General features: G+C 40.0%; 1 protein-coding gene across 4 annotated transcripts in view; it reads left to right on the top strand.

Annotated features, from left to right (window-relative positions):
* FipoQ (F-box/LRR-repeat protein FipoQ) overlaps nucleotides 1-12,133 on the top strand; it is a 102,226-nt gene that overhangs the window by 66,100 nt on the left and 23,993 nt on the right. For 3 of the 4 annotated variants that reach the window (XM_087357830.1, XM_087357829.1, XM_022058106.2), the window contains exon 2: nucleotides 9,293-9,492. In XM_087357830.1, the coding sequence (XP_087213956.1) occupies nucleotides 9,293-9,492 (200 nt within the window). Of the gene's footprint in view, nucleotides 1-5,656; nucleotides 5,798-7,929; nucleotides 8,011-9,292; nucleotides 9,493-12,133 lie in introns of those variants that run through there. The other variant, XM_022058105.2, reaches the window with a different exon arrangement.

Raw genomic sequence — 12,133 nt, 5'->3', positions numbered from 1 at the left:
GAATTTGTCCCCGTGAATATTGTAAAGTCATTGGTTCTGTTTTCAGCTTTGTGTTTCCTGATTGGTGCATTGATTTGAATTCAAAATTAACTTCCTTTCATTGGCTGATTTAGACCCCGGGGGGGTTAGTTGGTGTCGTGACGCTGTGTAAGTTAGACCAACGTTTACACAAATTCAATTACAGCTGTACCAACGTCCTGGAGATAAAATACTGCCATGGTTCTGTTAAAGTATTAAGTTTTATGAAGTTTTAAACGTCTTGTGTGTTTATGTTTACGGATTACCAGCTGACTGACAAATGCAAGTCCTGTTTTTAAGCGGTAGGAATCTAATAATGTCTGCCTGCGACCATCAAAAACATTCTCTTTGACATTTGAGGTTTATGACGAGTTTGGATCTGAAAAAATAACATTTCAACTAGAGCGTCGATGGGTGGGCTACGCTTTAGTTCAAACTCAGGACTTTACGATTACAATATAGTAGTCTATTTACATTTGTAGACCGCTCTGTTGTTCAAAATCAACTCCCTTTGAATGTATGCTGTTCTCTCAACAATGTATTCTTGTGCAGTTATGTGAAAACTATGGTAAGGAATACATTAGGTTGCAATTTTAGTGTTTGTTTTGGAAAACAAAAAAGATGACTACGTAAAATAAGTATGTGTTCTATTGTAGAGGCGCTGTAAGGCTTTTAACATCGCCTGTAGTGTACTGCTGGGCGTATGTGAATAATTGAGTTGGTAGCACTGAATAATTGAGTTGGTAGCACTGAATAATTGAGTTGGTAGCACTGAATAATTGAGTTGGTAGCACTTGCGTAGTATGTGGATGGTTTTTCTTTCTGCTTGGAGCCTTCAGAATTTATAATTTCGAAAGAACGTATGCATATATTATGTTACAGACTACACCTTTCCAGTGTTGTTAGTCATAGGGTCAGGCTGTGTGTGGATTGCTCACAGTGGATTTTCTATGTATTATGTATTTACCTACTCACCCGGAGGTGACAGGCTGTCATATAGAGCTATGCTGCTGCTCCTGTTGTTTAAATAAGGAACTAATGAAAGTGAAATGCGAATCGCTCTACAGACGCAAAGTCTGCTTCCTTGGTGCAAGATTAGAACATTTGTTCACATTCTGCGTGGGAGTTTTTTTTTTTTTTTTATATATAGAAAGTGTGAAAATAGCTGAGGCGGAAACTTCTAATGTTTTGTTTACAAATGCTGAAACCGAAGTTTACAGAAATCATGACAGTCCTCATTTTCGAACGCTTATAAAAGAACTGTACAATTTCGGGGCTCTAAGTTGTCACAACAACAAAAGAAGGACGGAAAGCGAACTCTGACAACAACAGAATGGTGCAATGCGCTAAGAAGCCGACAGTGAAGTTTGTTTACGTTTATTATGAGTTAATATTAAAATTTGCTAATCACTGAATCTAATGTAATGTTATTGGTGTTTAAACTAAGGTCTTTGATGCTAAAATGTTTCATAAAAATTACATCGTTTCTTCATGAGCTGTATATCTTTTGTTTGTCTGGCACAATAGTCTTTCGAGCACAAACTGACCAGTCTGCTATCTGACAGTCCCTCTTTCTGACTTTGACAGGAAATAACAAAAAAGCAGCTGATTTCCGGTACACGTTTGTAACGAAGAATAAATATCAAGTTTCCTCCCGCTCACAACCGAATTAAGTCCACGTTTACACTGTCATTTATGTATACCAACGTTTAGGAAGAACATGATGCCTCCATCTTCAGGGCATCCTCCGTGAAGTTGATGTACAACCAGAAAACTACGTAGCACAGCAAGTCACAAGGCCCTGAGAACCTCAAATCCCACTAAAGTGGTCCTGGATCGCCCTGATGATGGGGGCAGAAACGACCTCTGAAACGTTGGTAAACATCTACCAGACTACACAGCGCAACAACCCTGAAGACGGCCATCTTCGTATTCACCGCCGTGAAACCTCAGATCCTAAATACACCAGTTTATGGACGTGAATCTTTGATAACAAACACTTGGAATTTTTATGAGATCTGGCCACTGTTGCAAAAATTGTCGAATCATTACAGATATCTTTTAGATTCGTAGTTCTGACGCTGGCCTTGAAATCCTGGGGTCTCGGGTTCGATTCCCGGCGGTGCCCGAATTTATAACTTGTGTTGGGCAAGGCCGTGGTCTAGGCAACACGGAGTTTTCCTCCGGGGGCTTCCCCGGTTTCTCCGTGGCATCCCAACAATTACTCCATTCACACACAGAAGAAGGCAATGGCAAACCACTTCTGGATCATCTGCCAAGAACGTATATGAACAGGTCCCAGTCCGAGAAATGGATGGAAGGATCCTGTTCATATGGACCTGTCGTCAGACAGAACACTAAATATATATATATATATATATATATATATATATATATATATAAAGTTGTGATTTTAGGTAGGACGTTTATTTTCGTTAAGGAATTCTGGGAAATTCTGGTTGCTATGACAACGCGAGACCAATGTTTATTGTGCTGGCTCGCATTTTAATCATGTGTTATTATTAATGAACTCTTCGTCGGTAATTGTAAATTGTAAAAACAGCCACTAATAGTTTCGCCATATCTGCAACTAATGTCAAGTTATCAGCTTTATATTCGTGTGGTCCCAGGTTCAATTCTCGGACCAGATACCGACAATCACGTCTGAGGTTTCTAGTGTATTTTCTCAGTCTTCCGGGAAAATTCTATGGATATTAGATTCGGTCACGTCAAATTCCTTCCACATCTTGAGTTAATTATCTTAAATTCGTCGGTTTTGTGTCTGAACTACTGCGTACAGCATCTAAGAACGCGAGATCCACGAAGCGGTTTGTCATGAAACTTAATATTGAGAGTTTTTCTACAGATAAAAGGAAACTCGTAATCCTTTTAGATGTTATTGTACTGAAATTGAATAAATTATAGTAATTACCATATATGCTGTAAAGCAGTGGATTTGGTGTTACATTTTAATATTTTTATGTTTGTGAAACCTAATTAATGTCTTAGATTGTACTTATCCGTGTGCTTAGTATTTTATGACTTATACGTCATCCTGTTGTTAGTCTGACTTACCTTTTGATCCATTGAATGTTTCCCGAGAGCCTTTTCGTCTGTAGACATTTTGTTGAACTGAAGGAATAAAAGTGTGTACTGTGAGTAACAAAGTCCAAAATGTCGTCTTATTCCCGCATTTTGCCATTAATTTTTCCGTTGGAAAAAATGTTTTTAAAAAATGTTTTCTACCATCAGCATCTTCTTCAGTCTCTCTCATATCGATACGATCCGCCGCTGTTACAGGGATAAGTCGTCTTGGTTTCAGTATTGTGATATGATTCCTAAACATTAAGTTAGGTTAGGTTAAGTTATATTAGGTTAGGTTAGGTTAGGTTATGTTAGGTTAGGTTAGGTTATGTTAGGTTATGTTAGGTTGTGTTAGGTTAGGTTATGTTAGGTTAGGTTAGATTATGGTAGGTTATGTTAGGTTATGTTAGGTTGTGTTAGGTTAGGTTAGGTTGTGTTAGGTTAGGTTATGTTAGGTTATGTTAGGTTATGTTAGGTTGTGTTAGGTTAGGTTGTTAGGTTAGGTTAGATTATGTTAGGTTATGTTAGGTTATGTTAGGTTGTGTTAGGTTAGGTTAGGTTGTGTTAGGTTAGGTTATGTTAGGTTATGTTAGGTTGTGTTAGGTTAGGTTATGTTAGGTTAGGTTAGATTATGTTAGGTTATGTTATGTTAGGTTATGTTAGGTTATGTTAGGTTAGGTTATGTTAGGTTAGGTTAGTAGAAAAGTGTTTGTGCAAATCCTCTGGTGTGTTATGCAATTCCAACAAGTAAGTCTTGAAGCAGCAGTGAAAAGAAATGTACTTTGATGATTGAAATGTCTCATGTTTTTTATATCACAATTTTTCTATTTTTTCCAATGTTTTTATCTGTTATTTTTACTTTTGTTAAACTTTTTTTAAAATGCAACTTAGATAAGGAATGTATGTTTCTAAAGTTGTAATTTATGGAACCTAAAATATAAAAAAAAGCGTCGATTACAAGACTGAGTTGCTAAATTTATACACTTCTCTTTACTTCTACAGTCTTCCCGTAGAATATGGGGTTTTTCCAAGAGTGAATTGTAAAAGTAAAGTTTGTCCCACTATACGCCATGTAGGCGCTTGGGGTGAGGGGAGGTATAGCTCCTCTCTTCCTTAACTTCGGCACTAGATGGGGGTGAGTGGTCAGCATCACGCCCCAGCCGGCTTTACCCCCGGTAAAAAGGACCCCCGGTACCCATTGTAGAGGTGGGCCCCAGAGCCTGTCTGGACACAGGAAAAGAAATCGTTTGCCCCCTGGGGGATCGAACCCCGGTCGTCCAGCCCGTAGCTAGTCACTATACTGACTGAGCTATCCCGGCTCATGACATTGAATGGTAAAACCCCGAAATAAGACGCGAATAGTTTTTAAGGCCTTTGGTAAAACCTAGGTTTGTCTCGTAAATCCTAGGTTTCACCAACAGTCGGGCTTTTACGGTAACATATATTTATGTACTTATTTAATTCCCAGTAAAACGAACAAACATGAGATGACTGCAGATGAAAGTGTAAATAGGAAAGTAGCGGGGTGATGAGTCATCACAGAAAGAATTCTTCCTCCCTGTTACACTAAGTATGATTGAAAATCAGAGATTAATGTTTGTAAGCCTTGGGTAAGAAAGTGTTGATTCTGTCAAATATACAACTGAATTAGATTTTAAGATAGCGTCTTGTTGATCTTCGTAAGTGTTAGTGGTAGTATCCCGACCAATACAAAGCATCCGTTATGAAAGTATTCTGCTAAAATATAAACTTTATTATTTATTAAATAATTATTGGTATTGATTATACATAACATAACCTAAATAGCCATCTTTTGGTGATAAGATTAATAACTTAAAACAGCAAGTAAATTTAATATATAAAAGTGCATGTAAATGTGTTATATGTAATAAAGAATATACTTTTTACAAAAACACTTTTTGTGCAGTTTTATATTACATGTACTTGTTTTTTTAAGTTCTTAATCGTATCACCTGAGGATGGTCATTTAGGTTGAAACATGAATCCATACCAATAATTATTTAATGAATAATAAAGCCGATGTTATACCAACACACTTTCATTTTGGATTTTTCTCGCTTGGCGTAATACTGCCGCTAATATATAATTTAATGAGCGGCGTATAAACAGGGTTAGGCTGACACGCACAGTGCGCGCCACCTGTCCCGAGTTAAAAACGGCGAAGTCAGTGTGTCCAAGTATACAGCAAGAAAAATCCTTGAAAACCAAAGAGTTGAATTGAAAGTGACAGTGAGCAGCGCCGAGCAGCTGCGATGCTTTGTGCAGGTGAGTAACGTATTTCTGCTTGTCTTTTTTAGGTAAAACAAAAATTAATCGCATCAAGTTGACTGTAAGAAGATCAGAGCCACCTTTTCATTTCCAAAGCGTGATGGGCAGGTAGACAGAAGTCCATAGTTCGATCCCAAACGCCATCACTCTTAACCTGGAATATAGCCAGTCACAGAAAGATGCGTGTGGTCGGTCTGCGCTGTTTTTTTTTTTTGTGACGTCGTGTGGGCAAGCCAGTAGGGGAGCTAACAAACTGTACACCGGCTGGCTGGGGCGAGTTACAAGCTTCAGCTGACAGCACTCGTCCAGCGAGCGATCCGATCGCCAGTTGACGACGGTGTGTGGTATGGGAAGGGTGGTGTGTTTGTTGTGATCCGCTCTGCACATAATGGATCTAGGGGCAGACGTCAGTATTGTGAATATTCTCAATTTGCTACACACAGGCTTGCAAACGGTTCTGTGATATTTTATAATGAAGGCACTGCAGTTTTACTGAGGTGAACTCAAAACGTTTGTGGTTTCGTGATAATGCCCCACGAAGGTCTTAGAAACATGTTTTAGATCTGTGTACACTTCCGTTTGTTAATTGCGCTGGTTACGACTTGAATACTAGTTTTTGCAATAATTGTAGTTTGGTGTGTGACGTAGTGTTTAACCCTTCCGTCCCGAACTACAGTCATTGTCTCCATAAACTTATTAACGATATTTTGAGATGGTGAAAGTCATGTCATTTTAGCAAAACACTGTGTTTAATTGTTACATTTTCACAGTACCATGGTGAATGGATATAAATCCTAAAATATAATATTTCAGGAAACGGAGAACAGCCTTCGGAAAGTTCTCATAAACCAGCTTCAAAATGTGTAGGCCTATAGATATGGGTTTCTATTTAAATATGAACTTTCGGCTGGAGTTCTTTTTCCCCCCCTGACATGTAATATGAAGCAGAAACCAATAGCCACATTTCTTATGATATTTTTACCCCATTGTCGCCTGACCTGACACCGGCAAATTGTAGATTCATTATTTAGCTGTAAACTACGATCCGTTATCTACAGAAGCTATGAAGCGTCGAATATACGGCGAGGTAATCGTGAATGTTGCATAAGTGTGGATTTTAAAAGAAGCTGAGGTTCGAAACAAATGTCGCCCGAATAGAAGGGCATGGCGGAACCGCCCCGCTAACCTGCCACCTGCAAATCTTCGTCGCGCTTGCTTAGGCTTGCTGGCAGCTTGTTGGTGTGATGCTATTTCTTTCTTCGAAGTGCTTCGAGCTGGTGATACGTTTTCCTTTCTCCATAAAAGACAGGCTTATGGCACCATTTCGCTTTTTCAATCCCTCCGTAATAACGTTTGAACTAAATGTCAGATTTTAATGCGAACATCTTTGTATTATTATAGACGCCGCCGTGGTATTGTACTTAACAGTTTCCTGCCAGCAATAATAGAAACATGGCGGCCGTCCGAAATTCTGAGGTAGCAGCTACATCAGGGGTCAATATGAAACTTTCATTAGGCCTAGCACAATTTTTAAAGCCTGAAACGATAAGAGAGGCGGGAAAATTCCGTATTTATTCTCGGTTTGATGGTGATTGTTGATAATATATTAATGAATGTCGTAAACATATTCATAAACACTGTTCGAAATATTTTTTTTAATGTTATACATAATAACAAACATGGTGACGATGCGAAACAGCGTAAGCCAGATTAAGTAGTCCGAACACGTAGTGACCATTGTAAAGAGTCAAATCCTGGTCTGTAAATCGGGTGCTGAAGTGAAATATGAAACATGCCAGCAGTCACTTGTTAATGTTAGCGTCTTTCCAGTGTCATTGTTGCGTTATACTGTAAAGATTTTGTGTCGTAATCGTCCATTTATACATGTCTCGCTGTGCATTCAAGCCATACGGAGCTTCGCCAATTACACGCAGATATGAATTAATAAATTACTATTACGTTACAGTTTTCAGGTAGCCTAAATGTATTCGAGAGAAAATATTCGTCAGTTTTCTTCTCATAGCTCCTTGTTTAAATATTACTTTCGTGTGTCTGTCTACTTAATCATCTGTTTGGGACAGTATTAATCCTTAAAATATGAGTTTACTTGATTAATGTTTCTGTGTATTAATATTGGCAGACAACTGCGCAATTTATAAATGTGAAAAGGAGTCACAATTTTATATTTGAGTGTACCTTGTGATGCTGCAAGCTCATTTAAAATCGAGGTATGTAATCATAGTTTATTGATTATTGATTTCTGATGTAGCATTTGCAGAAATTTCCCTTCTTTGTGAATTTTTGGTTCAAGGCGGAGAAACCACTAACAATTACAGGAAAAAATCACTTTAGTACGTGGAAGTATGTACCAGATAAACCTAAGTAAAATTTGTAGTGTCTGCATTACGTCAGTTATTTACAAATTAGTCTTTTTTTATATATCGACTTGTTGAAAGCCTTGTGTAGCATTTGAGTGTAGAGTGAATATAGTATCCGGTTCCTGTCTGCATTTTGTGCTGACATTTGTGGCTGTAACAGGTGTGGGGGCAGGTAGCTCGTGAGTCAGCACAACTATACGTGACAGACGGCACAACCTACAGGAGTCCATTTTTCAACACGGTGAGTTTCTTGTTTAACTTTGGCTGCAGGAATATGTGATCCATCTTCAGTCACTGAAATAGACTACAGCTTCGTTTTGTTCTGTATTATTTTGCTGCAATATATCTGAAGAAAATTAGGATACTGACCCATCTACTTTCTACCATTTCTAACCTCTTTGGAATGACGTATCGATTTCATTATTTTATCGAAATAAATTAAGGTATTTCTGCAATATAAATAGGTGTAACTGATAAATTTGGTGGTGTAATATACTGAGTGAAAATAAAATCGATGTAACAGCGTTGTAAAATCGAAATAAATAAAGACAGGTCTTTTTATTATGAGACGTATCAAGGCAAGGCAGGCTGACATCAAAAGTGAACTGCTATTGTATATACCACTGAGTGCAACCTAACAAACTTAGTTTTAAAAGTACTTGAATTTTATTTATTAATAAAGGAAAATTTTGCTTTAATATATTCCTCACGTATCTCTAACAAATCATGTAAACTTCAACGTTTGGCTTTTATTATCGAGATAAAAAAATATGGATTCTGAATACATCGTGAATATTGATGAATTTTTTTTTATTTGTAGTGTTCTGTCTGACGACAGGTCCATATATTATGAACAGGATCCTTCCAACCTCTTCAGGTTGTCAGGGACCTGCTCATACATATATACATTCTTGGCAGAGATGATCAGAAGTGGTTTGCCATTGCCTTCTTCTGTGTGTGAGTGGAGTAATTGTTGGGATGCCACGGAGAAACTGGGGAAGCCCCCGGAGGAAAACTCCGTGATGCCTAGACCACGGCCTTACCCAACACAAGTTATAAATTTGAGCACCGCCGGGAATTGAACCCGGGCCCCCAAGCTTACAAGGCTAGTGTTCTGACCACTAGACCACCGTGGATTGATGAATACGCAAGGTTAAATGTGAATGAGATTAAGGAAACTAAATTAATGACTGTCAACGTGTTTTCGAGCAAAGATAAGGCCGTAGCACTTGGTTAGTACATGGATTTTCCTCCCGTCATGACTCAAAGTCTGAAGGTCTCTAGTGGACATCACCCGGCTCTAACTCTGCACTGTGTTGGCCTGTATCAAACTTATCGATCGAGGTACAAGCTCAACATTACCACGCTGGAAAATACGCGTGTCACCTGTTGTGTTACAAATTGAGTTTAATTTTATTTTCAGTATCCTAACGGATCCCTTCAAGAACTTCTCCACCATCTTCCTGTGTAATTCGTATGTCACGGAACACAAGTGTGACTGAACTGCTCTCTCTCTCTTGCAGACGATAGAGAAGTTGCCAGACAAAGTTCTTCTTAACATCTTCTCGTATCTGTCACACCGTGAGATCTGCCGGATGGCGCGTGTCTGTAAGAAATGGCGAGTGATTGCGTATGACACTCGTCTCTGGAGGGATGTTTCGCTGCGTCCTGAAATCTCTGGATTACATGTTGGATCGCTTGAGTCACTCCTTGGGCTGATCAGGTTAGTAGATTTATTAACTTTGTATCTGCAAACTATTTTCCAGATACTTCAGTACATCCGCGAACCTGTCGATCTGCTTTGATCCATGTTCATTCCCCTTCAAGTATAGTTTTCACTAAAAAACCAGATTGCCAATTGCATTGTGCTGGGACCTTTGGTTTTCTAGCTATCGTAATTACTAACTTCATGGCAATCTGCTGTATGTACTTCAGGCTCATTAAATTGGTCAGCTACGTGAACGTTTAGTAACTTACTAAAGTAATCTCTCCATCTGTCTACGATGCCATGTGATTCCGCGAGCAGATCCCCATTCTCGTCCTTGATTAAATGTATCCTAGGTTTGTACCCCTTCTTAAATTCACTTCTGTACTTCTCTCTGATGTACATTCACAGTCTATGCCACATTTTCACTTTCCTCCTCCTCCTCTTCCTCCTCCTCCTCCTCCTCTTCCTCCTCCTCCTCTTCCTCCTCCTCCTCTTCCTCTTCCTCCTCCTCCTCTTCCTCCTCTTCCTCCTCCTCCTCTTCCTCCTCTTCCTCCTCCTCGTTAACCATGTCAATTGCAGCCGGGTCCGACGGGTTGTCTACCGGCTGGAACTGGACCTCAAGGTTGTCGGCCAGGGCTTCTGCCTTCTCGGGGTTCGAGAGAGCCAGTCCTCCCGGCACTAGCAAGGGGGGCGACGGAGTGGGGACTCGCATCACCCGCTTGGTCACCTTCCAAAGCGACTGGTCCTCGCAGTCCAAGGATTCGAGCGTATCGCTCCACTGTTCGTTCCGCCACTCGTTGAGACGATAGGCCACCGACCTCTGGAGTCGATTGACCTGGGTCTTAAGAGCGGGGTCCCTCGTGACCTGCCACCGCCTCCTCAGCCGGTTCTTCAGGCGTATTTCATCCCGAATACTAGCGGGCAGAAGCGGTCGCCTGTCAACGCGGGGTCGAAGCTTAGGAGCGGACGCTGCTGTGGCTTCCAGGATAGCACTGGTCAGCTCCTCGACGCACTTGTCGATTGCCTCCTCGTCGTTTACCACGGGGTTCCCCAGGAGTCTGCTTTCGAGGCAAGCCTGGAATGCAGCCCAGTCCATTCTCGCGAAGTCCGGGCGATCAGGCAGGTTTTGAAAGGACGATCGGCTTTTATGCAAATACAACAATGTCGAATACAACAATGTCATTAAACAGACACAACAATTATAAACGAATACAACAATTCCAAAAGCAACAATGTCTATAAATAGACACAACAATGCCGAATACGACAATGCCAAATACAATAATGTTAATAAACAGACAACAATGCCAGACGCGACAATGTCAATAAACAGACAACTAAACTGTTTATTGACATTGTTATGCTGCTCTCACGGCAAAATGTCACAGTATTTTTATGAAAACCCACACACAGGAATGAAATAAATTACACATTATATAGAAGAGTTTACTTTCCCAGTTGGCGCCGCTCCTCAAGCTTTCGTTCCGCCAGATCATTGCTAATGGAAAGGAATATCGCACGTGTTTACATATTGTGCTCTCATTAGATTCATATTTGGAAGAATTTTAAGGTGTTATTGCAGTTTTCACCTTAAAATATTAACGCATCGTGTATAGGTTTTTTTTTCTTGTGACGACCACACGCAGAATTCCTTGTTCCTGCTACACACGCACACAAAGATAGGTTTAACCTAACCTAACCTAACCCAACCCAACCTAACTTAGCCCAGCATAACCTAACCTAACCTAACCCAACCCAACCTAACCTAAACTAACATAACCTAACCTAACCTAACCAAACCCAACCTAACTTAGCCCAGCATAACCTAACCTAACCCAACCCAACCTAACCTAAACTAACATAACCTAACCTAACCTAACCTAACCAAACCTAACTTAGCCCAGCATAACCCAACCTAACCCAACCCAACCTAACCTAAACTAACATAACCTAACCTAACCTAACCAAACCCAACCTAACTTAGCCCAGCATAACCTAACCTAACCCAACCCAACCTAAACTAACATAACCTAACCTAACCAAACCCAACCTAACTTAGCCCAGCATAACCTAACCTAACCCAAATCAACCTAACCTAAACTAACATAACCTAACCTAACCTAACCAAACCTAACTTAGCCCAGCATAACCCAACCCAACCTAACCCAACCCAACCTAACCTAAACTAACCTAAACTAACATAACCTAACCTAACCTAACCTAACCAAACCCAACCTAACTTAGCCCAGCATAACCTAACCTAACCCAACCCAACCTAACCTAAACTAACATAACCTAACCTAACCTAACCAAACCCAACCTAACTTAGCCCAGCATAACCCAACCCAACCTAACCTAAACTAACATAACCTAACCTAACCTAACCAAACCCAACCTAACTTAGCCCAGCATAACCTAACCTAACCCAACCCAACCTAACCTAAACTAACATAACCTAACCTAACTTAACCAAACCCAACCTAACTTAGCCCAGCATAACCTAACCTAACCTAACCCAACCTAACCTAAACTAACAACCTAACCTAACCTAACCAAACCCAACCTAACTTAGCCCAGCATAACCTAACCTAACCTAACCCAACCCAACCTAACCTAAACTAACATAACCTAACCTAACCTAACCTAACCAAACCCA

The sequence above is a fragment of the Zootermopsis nevadensis genome, unplaced genomic scaffold (assembly GCF_977971745.1).
Source record: "Zootermopsis nevadensis isolate Lab colony 2312 unplaced genomic scaffold, Znev_1.0 Znev_ptg000028l, whole genome shotgun sequence".
Lineage (NCBI taxonomy): Eukaryota > Metazoa > Arthropoda > Insecta > Blattodea > Termopsidae > Zootermopsis > Zootermopsis nevadensis.
Note: the sequence above shows the minus strand (reverse complement) of the source record. Positions and strands in the feature narration are given on the sequence as shown.